Raw genomic sequence first — 15,633 nt, forward strand, 5'->3', positions numbered from 1 at the left:
TGAAATGTATTGAATAAGTGAAGAAATATTTAGAAAAAAAAAGAGGAAATAATAAAATAGCGAATAGATTTATTACCATCAGAAAGCTATATGCCACCAGTTGAGTGACTTGAAAATGGGTTTATCACCTGGTTAAATTACCAAAATAGCCATTGTTGGTCAAGGGAATATTGGGAGTTAAATTTCTCTTATGTATTCTATTTTATATCAGGAATATCAGGAATAACGGTGAAAGACAGAATCAGATTCAGGACTTCAAATTTATCACTTAAGCTGCATACTTCTTATTGATATTGTGTTAAAAAAACTAATAAAGTTATGTGTGTTCGATGAAAGTAGTGGAGGATACAAACAAAATGAAAACATGTTGTTTGAGCTCATACTGAATAGCATATTAGTGTTGTCTAACAAAAAACGACTTCGAGGTTTAATTTATATAATCAATTAGCTATTGGTTTTAATTTGAAATTCTGCCATCCATTTTCTCACTCTATAAATTTTGTAGAGTTTTTTTCACATGTAAAGTGAAAAGCTAGAATGCCAGTAATTTTGGATAATTGATTTTTTTTTAAATGAATAAATTAAAACGATGGTTGTCATTTGAATCTCAATGACAGTATGTTAATTCGAATTCCTCACGCTACTTACAAGTTTTCAATGAAAAAGGCTCCATCATCAATTAATGCTGGAAAATGATATATAAACACAATGTGCACATGCAGCAAGACTTTCATGTCACAGTTGGACGTCCCAAATATTCACTTTTTATATTTAACATATTTTTCTTAATTATGTCTCAAAGAAGCCAAGAAAAGCTTGGCCTTTTATTGGTGGAGGGGTAAATTTGGCATACGATGGATTTAAAGGATCCACACCAGAAAGCGTTTCATATGAATAATGATGTAATCAATATTGTCGGTGAGGGGTTCTTTGTGTAGTAGTTGTTGACAGGGAGAGACGAGAAAATTTTAATTGTGATAGGAATATAAGTGATACATTATATGTTTTAATAAAAGTGAAAATTTTTATTTTTTAAGTTATTAACGTTTTAGCACATATATCTTACTATTTTTATAGTAACATGTAATATACCATTCAGTATACCGATCATATTGAAAAATATATAAAAAGAGAGGAGGAGAGAGAGAAAGAGAATCAATGGATGCTTCTTAAGCGTATAAAGGCCAGCAGGCTTTTTCATCTGCAAGATAGATCAGATCCAACGGCTGATGTTGCGGTATTTTTGGGACGCGTGAAGTGCACGAAAGAAAGAAGATTAGAACCTCGCTTTCAGTGTTTGCTCGTCTTTCACCGTCTCCTTTCTGGACTTACATCCTACTCTACAACCTGTGCTTTATTCACTGTGTCCTCACCTTATCCGGTTCGATAGATTTGGTCGTTAACAAGAAACACGAACATGGTGAGATTGGGCGTTAAATAATCGACAACGGCGGAGTCAAGAGTTCGTGTGAAGAGAGGCCTCTTATCAATGCAGAACTATTTATAAAATTACCAACTCAAAACATCATAACATATATCCAAATTCCAAAGTAATCAAAAGTTAAGATTAACATATGCTTCGATAATATGATCTATTCATAATAACCATAATTATCCTCAACGAGTTTTTATATTTTGTAACTGTTACATGGTATCATCTATACTATAAGAAGAATTATTAAACCCATTAGAGAGAGAACTAACAAAAAATTTGCAAACCTTAACACAAGTGGTAGGATGCAGTAGAAAGGAATCATAGTTTGTAGAGAATAATGAAGCTTTACAAACCATCTTCTTTTAATCTCAAATGGAGAAAGATTAGGCGAGATTAGTTTTTTGGCAATGATCGTTTGCGAGGCACCTACCCTTCCCCGAAAGAGTCGAGACCATTACACCTAGAAACCCTTGCCGATCCCTTCTCCACCAAATTTATTGATAATAAATGAAAGTAAACGAAAAAGATACATGCGGAGGGACTATGCCAAGATCCACAAAGACAAATCTATCAACGAAAATGATAGTAAAGACAACGAAATGTCACAAGCATGAGCAGATGCTACAAAATCTGGAATTGTAGACCATCAATAATAAACATAACTATATGTCCCAAATGAAGCTAAAACATCAGCAACCTGGTTTCCTTCTATAGATATGTGTACACATAAATTGCATTTAACTAAGTCATCAAAGACAATTCTTCCATTCCACCATCAGAACCACAGGACCTCATTAGGAGCCTTAATTAAAAAGATAGTGAATAACCAACATGGAGCCTGTTTCAGTCCATAAATATTTTCAATACCCAACCCAAGCTATTAGCACGACCTCAATGAAAGCAAGAATTTCTGCAGCAACTGAACTTACAAATTTTGTGTTTGATGCATAAGCACCAAGTGGCCCACCCTCCGATGAGCAAAAAATCCCGGCAAATCTAGCACGTTCATTGGCACAAGACCTATCAATGTTAACCTTGAGCCACTTGGCCATTGACAACCTTTATATGAATGGAATAAAAGATGGAGCCACAATAGAAAGCGACGAGATTCCCAAGATTGAGAAAATAGGCAATATTGAAGAGGAGCTACCACTCGAAAAACACTCTAGAGTCGAGTCACAAAACCGAGCTGCTAGTCAGCACTTCACATAATCTAGGAAACCAAAATTGCCCTCAAACCAAATTTGATTGCGAAAGCCCAATATAAAAGTACAAGCAACTATAATTCAAAGTTTTCGAGTAGAACCATATAAAGTTGTAAGAAAAGTTTCAAAAAAAAAAAAAAATTGTACGAAAAAACTCCAACAACCAAGATCAAAGAGTCAAAGACCCACAATCCAAGAATAGTCCTAAAAAAAAAATGTAAGAAATAGATTCAACAACTGAATTACGAAATGAGCAACGAGAAACCCTCGAAATTCCCATCTACCCATGTACTAAACCAATTTTGGCCACTTGGTTTTTGATCATCAGAATAGGAGAATCCTTGTGTACAAACTGGGATATATCATTTGGTATTTCCATCGATAAATCTAAATACAAAGCGATATATTCCTGGTTACACTGTAGAAATAAAAAAAAAAAAAAAAAAACTTTTAAATTTGATTTGAAGTCTCGAAATGAAAACTCTTGCTTTGAGAAACTCCACAAGGACCAATGCCTATTAGCTGCATATGATCAAATTAATCATTTCTGCAACTACATTACGTAATAGGTAAGTAGGAGGGCTTTGTAGTTAAGTTGGTTAAAACATTCAGTACTTAAAAAGTTCCGAATTCAATTCCTCGCTCCCCGTATCGCTTATACAATTATAAAAATTTAACAAACCGTTAAATTCTGCAGGACTTGCCTACTGCTGTTGGAGAAGCAGTTGCAAGTTTGATATTTGCTGCCTCAAGATATGATGAACTGCCAGAGCTAATTCTGCTGGGTGGCCTGTTCAAAGAGCAATGCGGACGGGAACTCGACATTATCAGCGTCAAATTACGTCCTGGGAATCGTGTGAATTTTCAGTTGATGGAGAAACTATGCATCAGGGTAGCCATGGCACACTAATGTGAAACAAGATTTAATAGGTGATATAATGAAGATCACTAATGTTCAGCTGGCGCTTCAGGATAGCCAAGGCACAACACGCCAAGTGCACGCTGATGCTATTTGTCTCACATTTACATTTACTGATCACATTATTGACGACATTGTTAACAGAACCTCACATCAGAAGTTTAAACCTTGCACAATAAAATTGAGCCCTACTTGTGGTTTGAACCTAATGTAATGTAAATTTGATCAACTTCCTAAAAGTGCTTTTCCTGATGCATGGCACAGAATGATAGCTTTGCAGACAAAGATATCAAGTATGAGCAGAAAGCTGATGGGATTCAATAACAAATTCAGAAATTCGGAGACAGAGAAGAAGAGTCCTGGGATACGTTGTTTGCTGTCGAACGGTAAGCTGTCACTGGCCACGCCAACGCATTCTCAAAATGGCTCAAATAGCACTGCTGGTTCGGTTGGCTCAACCAAAAACCAAGATACATGCAGTTCAAGATATTGACTCATAGGATAGAAATACAAACCCTAGGACACCTGCCATGACTACTTTACCTAGAAAATGTACAAACGGGGATGCTGTGAACAAAGATCGCTCCAAGATGATGGTGAAGAGTTGCCATTCTTTCGCTGGTTCGGTTGATGGACATAAAATGCCGCAGGGAACGTCTCCTGGCTCACGGCAGAGTATAGGCATCGTAATAACTTTTCAGTTTTCCGACGATTTGAGGAGGATGCAGCAATGGGGTTTATGATTTGTTTAAGGGGAATGATTCTTGCTTAAACTCTTAGGATTCCAACTACTCAATCTTCTATGCACATTTTACTTATACAGACAGGAGAATTCTAATTGGTTTAGTTTCAACAAATGGGTCAGAACTGTCAAGGCCTCCATGACAAATCTAACCAAAAACAGTTCGAACCAAAAAAGAAGAGAAATCCGACCATATCTACGATGTTGAATCATGTCACTGCAGATACATCTTACGAATTCTTATTCCAAGACCAATTGACGGGCCATTTTGAACTAGTAGATCGGCAAGTTGAGCCTGTGTGGATCAGTGACATACAAACATTATATACTTGCTGATTAACAAAGGAGCAAAGATGTCTGTTCTTACACAAACAAACAGATGACATGAAATAATATTACAGGAGATGCAGAATATAACTCGTATTGTCTATCAATTCAAATTCACAAGCTATATCGGATAAACAAATGGCTATCTTTCTATCTTCCTTGGATATGCAAAAAAAAAAAAATACATAACTTACAGTGTTCTCCTTGTGTGGCAGCAACACTTGTAGGCCTTATTGTATATGAGAGCAGGAGGCTATTCCACTTGACAGCCATAAGGAATGCATCAGCTGCATTATCAAGCAATTGAATTGGTCGGTCCATGCCTCGGACACAAACAACCCAGAAACCAATGCAAAAGTATTACTACATGCTGCACTCAAAAGCTACTAGCAATGAATTATCTAAACTCCACAGTACCAATTGACAGGAGTATTTCAGCTCTTGCGGCCAAACAATAGAAGCTTCTTAAACCCTTTTGCAGCTTTAGAAGAGTTCTCGCCGCTGTTCCACTTCTTCCTGGAGTGGAGTTGTTCCGCGAGTGTTTCATCACTTGGTGGAGTAGAGATTGCTACGTCAGAAATCTCAGAAACTGGTAAATTCTTAGTTCTTGCACCATTTTCTTCAATGTTCACAGCTGAAACAATCGAAGCTTTCTTAGGTGATCCCAGAATAGGAGGAGATACACTCATTTCCGGGATATAATTTCTTTTGTCTTCACTTAGAACTGGAGATTCTTTAGACAACTCTTCAACATCACCTGTAAACTGATTCAGTTGTTGAGCCTTCTCTTCATAAGGTACCGATGAAACCAAATTGGGAGAATACCCGTTGCAGCTTCCGTTCTCCAATGCCTCTCTTTGTACCATCAAATTTCCCTCATTCTTTTCAACAGAAGATGTGCCGTGGAGTTCCTTAGTCTCTTCCAAATGATTGATGGCAGTAGTGGGTTGAGTTACAAGTCCAGCTTCTGACTTAACCGGCAGTGCTTCTGTGGATTCCACGCAAACCTTTTCCTGGATATCAGAGTTAGATGAAATTATTTGATTTGAATTCTTCAGGTCATCTTTTGCATCCGAAGGTTTGGCTTTGTTTGGACTGGGTTTCTTATTCACTGCAGCAGCTGCCTTCTGCGATGATGCAGTTGCAATCATGCCATTTGCCTTGATGCTCTGTTTTTTGGGTTGACCAGAACTTGGCGAAGTTGTTAACTTTTCAGCTACTCGCGCAGTTGCAAGGCGTTCGATGGTGGAACTCCGGATGACAGGCTTATCTGATTTCTTAGTCTCATTCTTCGTGTTAGTCATGGAAATTTTGGCAGCTTTATTTTCCACTGGGGCCTTCTTAGACGTTGCTGTATTAGAACCACTCCTTTCAGCAATTCTCTTCTGGCGTTGAATCAGTAACTCCTCCATTCTCTTTTTCCGCTCTTCTTCCTGATATATATTGGAAAAGATGGTCAATAAACCAGCAAAAAGGAAACGGAAGGGAGAGGGAGAGTGCTAATAGCAATGGACAAAAATGAAGTCTCAAGACATCTAAGAAAAAAAAAATCCATTTGGTTTGGGTAACACAAAACAAAAAGTTCAACTGCATAATGAGGCCACCAAATAATAAATCTCTCACAAATTGAGGGGAAAAGGGGTAAAAAATCTTTAAAGAAATTAATAAAAATCAAATACAGTCAGTGAAATGACTATAAAATCTTTAAAAATAGCTTAGAAAACCTTACAAGGGAGTTTCTTTCAGTGCATACCATTTCAGATTTGCTCTTGTGGACTGTGCTTTTGCTTACAGAAGCAGGTTTCTTGCTTCTTGACATGATATCGGACTTGCTTTTCGCCATAGATCCATTTACAACTTTAGACCTGGCTTTTTGTCCAGGAATTCCACTAATTTTATCATTCCTGCCCTTACTATCAGAAGGCTGCTTAACTTCAACAGAATCACTCGCTTCAGTGTTGGGATTCTTTTTATTGGCTTCAAATGATGAAGCAATAGTTTCATAATCCATTTCGGGAGTCCATGGTGCCACAGCATGCTCCACAGATGAACCACGGTCAAGCATCATGTAAAGGTCATCCGGTTCATGGACACCATACGCTTCAGGTTTATCATTTGAAGTTTCTTGCATGCCATATTCATCTTGAGTAGCTCCATTGATCTCTGGGACGAAGCTTATATCTGTCCTGAACTGAGAATCAGATTGATCAACTACTGATCGGTCTCGAACCATGAAAGAGTCATCCCCTAGAACATCTCTCTTATTTCTCTCAGCATGAATTGCGTCAACACCATCAAACAATTTCAGATCATTGTTGACAGATATATCTGTTTGGTTGTTCATGAACCAATCCCCTTCTTTAGGACATTTGGTGATGTATAATTCATTGACACAATCAGTTAAAGTATCATGTTTGTTCCCAGATTCTTCAGTTCTCCGTGAAAATAATACATCCTCAAATGTGCTATCTCCTTTCATGGAAATCCGGCCAACATTCTTGTCACCTTCGAAGTATTGAACGTGTGTTTTACTCTCATTACTTGAACCCCTCTCTGTCACCACAAAAAATTCACTTGAATCTGCCCGTTGCTTAGTCACTTTTCCTTCACCAGAGTTCCTACTTGAAAAATACTCCTCCTCAAGCTGTACGTTATGTGGTTCTGTACCAAACGAACTTTCATCCTTGTCCCTCATGAGAAGGTCTTGGAAAGCATTCCAGTTGTCATTTTGTTTTTCCCCCTTGTAAGTATTTACAACACCACCATTTGAATCATCCACAGTGCCACGGAACTTGCCCCCACCTTGTTTCTTGTGACGGTGTGAGGTTGATTTATGTCTCTTCTCAAATGACCCAACAGCTTCCTCTACCTGCTGTTTAATGGATTTCCCATCAACAAATCCATCCTCGTCGGATGAATTTCCCTCAGACGCACTTCCTGTTTCTCCATCCCTCTTAGAGGTTATGTAATTGATATTTCGGATAACAACCTTTCTCGAGGACTTTCTCCCGTGTCTTTGCTTATGCATCTGATCATCAGGTTCACTCTCGTAACTAGAGCCAGTGTTGTCACCGGATCCATCTTCTTCTGAATTTTCCATTACTTTTTCATGAGAATGTTTCTTTTTATTCCTATAAGATTTACGATTCCTCCGACCATCAGATTCCTGATAAAAAATAGGACCAGATTCCTCCCCATTTGGAGGCCATTTCATATTCCCAGGATAATATGGCGGAACCTGCATACCGGGAAAAAGGTAACCTTGATAGGGGTGCATTTGTGGATATATAGGACCTTGAAAATTGTGCATGTACTGAGGATGGTTTGGCCATGGGTTTGGTACTTGAGCTTTCCCATCTGTTGATGATGTCTTATCCAATGCTGGCAAGTTATTATCTGCACAAGACAAGAGAAGTCGTTGTTGGAGACTGAAGCTCAGTTTTTCTCATTTTACTGAACAATTTATCTCATAATACAGTAGCTTAACAATGGGTTATACAGTAGCATTTATTTAGACAAAAAATGAACCGACTTCGCACATTAGATTGTACAGATGTGAAATGAAAAAGACATCGGAACATCCATCAATTGTGATTTTAAAGCCCGTCACGGTTGAGTTATCTAATATAAAGTTGCAAAAGAAGTTTTTGGGTAAAGTAGATCACAGCCAAATTATAAGTAGAAACTGGAAAGACTCATGGATGTTCAACCATACCTTGGTTTGCGTCCAGACTTCCATGACTTGTTGACTCCGACACTGATGTGTCGAGTGAGCCATTCTTCCCAACAGAGAGAATACTTTGGTTAACATTTATCATGAGATTCTGATTGGGGTCATTATCTTCTCCAGCAAGAATTATTCCTGATGTTCTCAAGTACGGCAGTTGTGGCTGAGCGCATGCCTGCATTGCTGCTATTTCTTCCATCCAAAGCCTATCTTCGTTCTTTTGCTTGTATAAATTTATGAAATTAATGCATGCTTCCCTGAAAAGAAAAAATCAAACACAAATTTTCATCTTTAATAAAGATAACACCCGCAGAACCTCTAAACGAGAAAAAAAGAAGAAAGACAGTTTCGAAACAAAAAAATTAAAAATTTATCACATTAATTTTGGAAAGAGGATAAAAGCATTTAAAATCAATTATCCCCACTAAAGGGGTGCCGTGGACGGAGAGATCTACATATGTTTTCAAAATTCAGTGTCCTAAGTCCCTAACTTGTTTTCTTTAACTAACAAAGGTCCATGTTCGAAAAACTAATGGAATACATCAACAGGTGCAAGTGAAGTCAACTTTTCATACCTTAAACGTGAAGCTCCAAAAGTATCAGCAAAAGATAAAAGATCATCTATATAGTCCAGTTCAAATCCAGCAACGAGTGCACGAGCATAAGCCATCGCTTGCTCTTTGCATAGTACTACCTTCCGGGTTTCCAAAACACGTTGAAGACGAATCCTGTTCAATACCAAAAGCTGAACAATTAATGCATAAAATGCAATATGTTGGAACCAAGTAGTTATATAATCGCATATGAACTTTTGAAAATCCAGATTACTTACTTGGAGTTCTCTTCTGGCACAGCATTAATGGTTCCATAGGATTCACTGTTTAACTAAAACACCATCACAACACAACAACCGGGTTCATTATAATTGCAAGAGCTTCAAAAGGAAACAAATCAGTACTTTTTCACATATAATTGCCTAATGATACATACCTTGATTGCAGTTGACTTATTTTGATTCCCATCCACTGTAGACATTTGACAAACCAAAAGTTAGAATACAATTTTTCTTAACTGTAGCAGTTAAAGTGATAAGGACAGAGGGTGGCCCATGCATTGCATGGTCTGGGTTGGATCGGACGTCCACGCCCTTACTCCTGTCCTGTGAGAGAATCTGTCCTAGTTTTACTCACGACCTCTATGTCATAGTGAAGCATCATTACCGCAGAGATTAAAGCATCATATTACTTGTTAATACGATAACGATTAATAACTGTTGATATCTTACCCAAAATAGAAAACAGGATTTAATAATTGATTTTGATGCTAGAATAATTCGACAAATTGAGAATGGCGTAGATTCAGTAAATGCAGTCAGCAGGTAATGAATTGAAGAATAGACAATAACAGAGTAAATATAATGAAGGATCTCAGAATTGCACCTTCTGATTCAGTCAGTTCACTCGATTGAATCGAATTCTCAATTTGCAATATCTCCCTCTCAATGGTCACAAATCTCTCAAGAACTTCTGGTGTGCTAACAAATCGCACAAACCTGTAGCATTCACACCAATTACTCAATCTGTCAACAATGAAGAACTATTTCGCACTTCACACACGACAAAACCCGCAACACATACAAGCTAAAGACCAGAACTTTACATCAAATCTCATGTACTCTGACCTCTCCAACTCCACTTTGTTCATCTCAATTGCAAATATTAGTGTTTCTTTCTATAACTAAACCAATTCTTCATCTGAATTTAGCCCGAACCCAGATCCAAACATGGCCATCAAATTTAGAAATTATCACTCAATTATGCTAGACAATTTAAAAAAAAGACATACATTTGCACAGAATTACCTCTGCAAAGTGGCTTTGGTGAACCAGGAGGCACCGGAGGCCGAAGGACGAAGAATGATGGAGTACCCTCCTTTCGAGATCTGATCTTTGGCGCATTTCAAGTGACCAAGAAATGGTTCTAGAAGCCCTGAAGCCAATTTCTCGTTTGCACCTCCACCAGCAGCAAATATCACCAGTTCACATCTTTTAAACCAGAAAAAATTAAACTTTAGCAGAAACCCAGATAATGTTTTGTGTTTAATTGCATAAACCAACATCAAACTACACGAAAGATTGTGTCTTTTTATGTACCTTGTTCTGGTTGGAGTGAGTTGAAAGAGAACATGGTCAAGGCGAGTTCTGGAGTCCATTGTGTTAGAGAGAGCGAGAGAGAGAGAGAGAGAGAGAGTTAGGGAATCAAAATGTGAGCTTGGTGGACATGGAAATGGAGATGTTTTGTTTGAATGGGGGTGTACATATGAAGCTTAGAGAGAGAGAGAGAGAGAGAGTGCCAGCAGAAGGCGATGAAGCTGAGCACATGTGGCGAGAATTTCTTCAAAGGGTTGGAGAGGAGAAAGAACCACTATTACACTATTAGACTGTTTGTGGAAGTGGATCCCACGTGACTATGCCGACGGTCGGCGGAAGCGTATCTCTCTCAAGTCTCTCTCTCTCGCTCTCTCTCACTCTCTCACACACACACACGCACACACACACATTGTTTTCACAAGAGAGATGAATCTAAGGTGTTCGATCTTTCTTGGACGCACTCCACTCCCCGACAATCTACATCATGGTAATGTTGGATTGTAAGAATTGGGATATTATATTTATGGACAATCATTTTCTACATTATTATTTGGCCTAAATTTTTTTATGGTTTCTTTTGATGATAATACACTTTCAATGTGATCATTGTGATCCAAACAGAAAACTTTCCTTAATCTTACATTAAAATAAAAGCACAAGTGAAGTTAAAATTATCTTTTCAAGAAAGATTGATTGCTGAAGCCAAAACATCTACAAGTTGGGGGTGACGTAGGATTTGAGGGAGATTGGAGTTTGACAGACTTTGAGAGGCTTGAGGCTCAAAGTGAACGAAGTTGAAGTGTGAATCTAAACATTTTATTGAAAAATAGGCTACAGATGTGCTTGAATGAGAATAGGTGAAGGAGAAGTCGCGCTTAGTTTTTCAGGTATGGCTACTACTATTTACATTTAAAATCCTGATGTTTCTCGATGATGTACATGAGGCAAAGGTGGATGGCCCCTCGCACAGCTCCCTAGGGGTGGTTGCCACTTGGTGTAATGTTAGTTGGGTTCTTGCTGCTTGATGTGCTGCAAGATGAGTTTGAAGTTAGTTTGAAAGGTGCCTTTGTGGGGCCTTAGGTGTAGGTCTTGAGGCTTTCAATCAAAACTAACAAAATGCTAGGCGTGCCACTACTATCTCAATATAATAGATGTAGAACAAATGTGTTTTAAGCCGATTACTTACGCCCAAAGTTACTTAAACTTCTTGTTATCAATGGATTGTCACAGATGGGTTAAGTCTACACTAAGTTCTTTTTCTTGCCTTGCAAACAAGGACTTTTAGTTCATAATCTTATATGTCCAAAAAGAGGGAGTTTAGAGCCCTTCAAACCATTTCCTCAATTTCAGTTTGTTCTTAATGAAAACAGGTGTATTAAGTTAACCAGATTTGAATGCCAATGAGGCTATTAAGTAGAAAACAGTTGGGAATAACTTGAATACATGTTGAAAAGTACATTTAGATGATAGATCTATTAAGCTAAAGTACAAACAAAGAGATACGGGCAAGATTTCACCTTGTCAGGCAAGGTTGAACTTCTTGCAGTCACTTTTCTTTGTGTTTACAGAGGTTGTAAGCTAAAAAATGATGGATGGTAAATAGGTTTTACATGAGGGAATCGATACTACAACACTAAGGAAGGTCGTAGAGCTTTTACACTAGACAAAAGATAGATTTTCTAAGGGAACTATTGCTAAAATGATTGAATATAGGTTGATTTCAGCTTTCTGGATGCAAATCTGGCTTGAGAGCAGAGTTTATATGTTGTTTGTTTGATTGGTTGAGTGTCCTTATTTCTGTTGTCTCTCTTGACTTTTATAGGCAACTTGGCCCGACTGCTTTAGCTTCACTCTTGGCCGAGGGCTTTCAGGGGTAGTGAGTCATCTTGTATTTACACCTTTATGCCATTAAAAAGTGCTTTTTGGTTGGTAGTGAGTTGGTTTCTGTCACTTGTCACTTCAATCATAGGCACATAGCCTATGCCTTGGCTGAGTAGGCTTCAATTTGCTTCAGGCTTGGTAGCTGGGCTTCGGGCAAGATCATCTCGTTTTGGTGCCTTTGGACCTTCCTTCAGTTAAGCCCAATATTCAAATATTAACCCAAACACATGCTTCCAGAGTTGGTTGTTGAATGGCAACACGTATCAGTAAAAATTGAAGCTGCACATGAGAAAGGGAGAACTAATACTTCCTTTATCAGGAATCTTTGTTTGTGTTTAGGAAAGCTTAACATTTATACTCTTAATATTTTAGCTATTGCTTTTATTGTGGTATGTGAATTCAAATAATCTAATGCTCGTAACATCTAATGCTACGTAGCATGAAGTGAAACCATAAGAAATTAGATTTCATTTATAGATAAGTAATATTCTTTTGTCGGTTAGTCTAATTTATTTGTATTTCCGTTGAATAAAAAAATCTGCACTGATTTGTTCATTTGGTTCGATTTACGCCTTTTAACTTGATCTTCAATTCAAATGGCCAGTTGATCTACATCATATTTATTTATTTATTTATTATTATTAAAGGGAGATGGAGAGCTCAAAACTGCTGAGAGTTTCAAACCGGGGCTCATGGGTGGAAACCTAACATCATATCTATTAGAATATTGGACCACTTGATTGAGCTAACCTCGATAACATAATTTAACATGCAGCACTTCTATATAAGAACATCCCTATGATAGACCATTATGATTATGAGCTAGTAGTTGAGAAGTCCACAGCTTGATTTCTCTCTTCTGCAAGCTTGTTTACGAAGAGAGCAGTAAATATAGAAAACAAAGAGAAAGAGGTGGTCCTCTCACTCTTAGTCTCTCTCTCATGTTGGATACGTGATAATATGTGTGAGAAAGGCGTGAGGAAAAAGCTATAGTTGATTTTGCTTTACTGATACTGTTGAAGACTTGAAGCGAAATAGAGGGAGGGAGTGGGCAAGGAATCATAACACTGTCAAGCACCAACCGCAAAAAGCTACCTCCCATACATTGAATGTCTTACCATACGCTCTCATCCTCCTCCCATATATCCTAGTTCTATTTTTCCATTTCTCCTTTTCTTTCCTTAAAATGATTTGGGATGGTGATTGGTGGATAATGTTACCTAATCTTCTGGTCTTATCCATTCATCATGACTACTAATTAAAAATATGATGTAAGAATGAGAAAGAAAGAAAATGGAAATAAATTGCTAGGTCTCCACTATGCTTGACAAGTTCTGACATGACCCGTTTATCCAAGACGTCACGATACAAAATTAAGATAATCGTTATCGGGTAACTTGATAAGCATCTGTTAAGATATTGGGTCGGTCTAGGTATACACGTGGGTAACCTGTTACATGGTAATAAAATATTAATTTAATAATTTTATACCACTAAAAAGAAATACTATAATTAACAACAATATGATTTAATTCTGAATTGAACTGAAAGTTAATATATATATATATATATATATATTTAAATTAAATTAGAAAATTGATGACCATTGGATCGGTTGAGATTTAATATCAGTCGTCCAATGCTTTTCTTAGCCCTAAATCAGACTCTCTCTCATTTTCGAAGGCTCAAATCGAAGCAGTCGCTCTCTCTCTCCCTTGAACTGAACTTCGAATCTCAATCTTGAACCTTAACTCTGGCCAACCCTGAGTCTACCACCATCATCTCTAATCACCCTCCACCACACCACTGTCACCACATACAACCTAGTAACCCACCACCAGTCGATCTGCTACTTTGGTCTCCGTTTCTCTCTCTCTAGATTGAGCAAATCTTGAGCCCTAATGGAGGTAATTGTTGATTCTTTTGAATTACTTTCACCATATAAGGTTTTACTTCGAATTAGTTTTCGAATTTAGATTGGTTTCGTTTCTTCAATGGGGTTTTTCATTTATAAGGTTTGTGAAAATTGGGGGTTTTCACTTTGAATTAGTTTTTGAAATAATATTTATGTGACAACGTGATAAGTGCAAATTTATTAAAAAAAAAAAAAAAAAAAATCTTAACGGGTCATAACGGGTTGGGTTATTTTATCTGTAAGAACCCGTTAAGATAATGAGTGTGACATGACATGATCTGTTAAAATAACATGTGTTACACTAAAACAACACGAATACGACAAACATGACCCATTTACTAGGCCTAGTCTCCACATGGAAAAGAAGAAAAAGAATGAGTAGGAAATAAAAAATTGAAGCGAGAATGACTCTCATTCATTTCATTTTCATTGTAACCATGCTCTAAAGTCAGACGGGAAAGATTGGAAGCTACACATTGGCTTATAAAATTGCGGATGTGACTAAATTTTGGGGTTTTGGTTCTTTTTGATTGTTTTGTGTGCATAGGTTTAGAGAGTAAGATTATTATGGTAGATTGATGGACCAAACTTTATGTGTAACTCGACTTGCCTAATTCATTATCATTTTTTTTAAAAATAAAATAAGACATTATTGGCTCAACAAACATATTTATTTGAATCTCGTCTATGCATGAAAGTTTTCAAGGTATATTTGTTTTCTTCTTATGGTGTGGACCTTGCAACACCAATGAGAGACTGAAATAATTGGCTTTGCCAAGTGCCATTCCAATTATTCACCTTTAATGCTATTGCCTAATAAGCCATAAACCTTCTTTCATTCGACATTTTATATTGCATAGAGCTGTACTTGGCATAGAGGAATTTCAAGGTATACTACTTTATTTTCATAAATCAAATGTAAATTTTAGTTTAATAAAAGATGATGGAATAATGGGATTTCAATCATCGTGGGTCGATTCCAACAGCTGTTTATGGTTTTATATGCTAACAAGAACATCCAACAATTTATTAGTCACAACGATCACCACTCACCTTTCTCTTATGCATTTTTAAATTATTTTCTTTAGCTTGCTCCATAACTTAAGCCAAATTTGATGATTTCAAAAAATAATTGAGTACCCTCCAACTTCTATATGGCATCCCAAGGCTAGATGGATGTAAAGAAATTGAATTTCGAATTCCGGAGTTTATTTTATTTTTAATTTGTTTGTTTCTTTGTGCATTTATATTGCCCCACACTACATTAAAAAATTCGTTGTAGAAATATTGTTTGGGAAGGTGCTGGATTTTTCTGGTGCAATGACTTTTCCTT

At 37.2% G+C, this 15,633-nt stretch overlaps 1 protein-coding gene across 2 annotated transcripts; it reads right to left on the minus strand.

The window, feature by feature from the left end:
- Window positions 1-4,024: 4,024 nt before the first annotated feature.
- On the minus strand, window positions 4,025-10,862 carry LOC137743287 (COP1-interacting protein 7-like). Of its 2 annotated transcripts, XR_011069449.1 has the most exons (10): window positions 10,508-10,862; window positions 10,217-10,399; window positions 9,795-9,907; window positions 9,346-9,380; window positions 9,188-9,240; window positions 8,931-9,083; window positions 8,344-8,612; window positions 6,382-8,024; window positions 4,823-6,061; window positions 4,025-4,596 (listed from the first exon to the last, which is right to left on the minus strand). XR_011069449.1 is itself a non-coding variant. In XM_068483155.1 (9 exons), the coding sequence occupies exons 1-9, from the start codon at window positions 10,564-10,566 to the stop codon at window positions 5,063-5,065; spliced, it is 3,507 nt and encodes a 1,168-aa protein (XP_068339256.1). In that variant the 5' UTR covers window positions 10,567-10,862; the 3' UTR covers window positions 4,606-5,062. The 2 variants fall into 2 exon arrangements, 1 of the variants encoding a protein (XP_068339256.1); XM_068483155.1 differs by lacking the exon at window positions 4,025-4,596 and having other exon boundaries at window positions 4,606-6,061.
- Between the last annotated feature and the right edge of the window lie 4,771 nt (window positions 10,863-15,633).

This window comes from Pyrus communis, chromosome 8 (genome assembly GCF_963583255.1).
Source record: "Pyrus communis chromosome 8, drPyrComm1.1, whole genome shotgun sequence".
NCBI lineage: Eukaryota > Viridiplantae > Streptophyta > Magnoliopsida > Rosales > Rosaceae > Pyrus > Pyrus communis.

Coding starts and splice junctions, on each gene's coding strand:
- LOC137743287 (XM_068483155.1), bottom strand. CDS start 10,566: ATGGACTCCAGAACTCGCCTTGACCATGTTCTCTTTCAACTCACTCCA. Junction 10,400..10,507: donor CTCACTCCAACCAGAACAAG/GTACATAAAAAG, acceptor CTGGTTTAAAAG/ATGTGAACTGGTGATATTTG. Junction 9,084..9,187: donor GTGCCAGAAGAGAACTCCAA/GTAAGTAATCTG, acceptor GGTATTGAACAG/GATTCGTCTTCAACGTGTTT.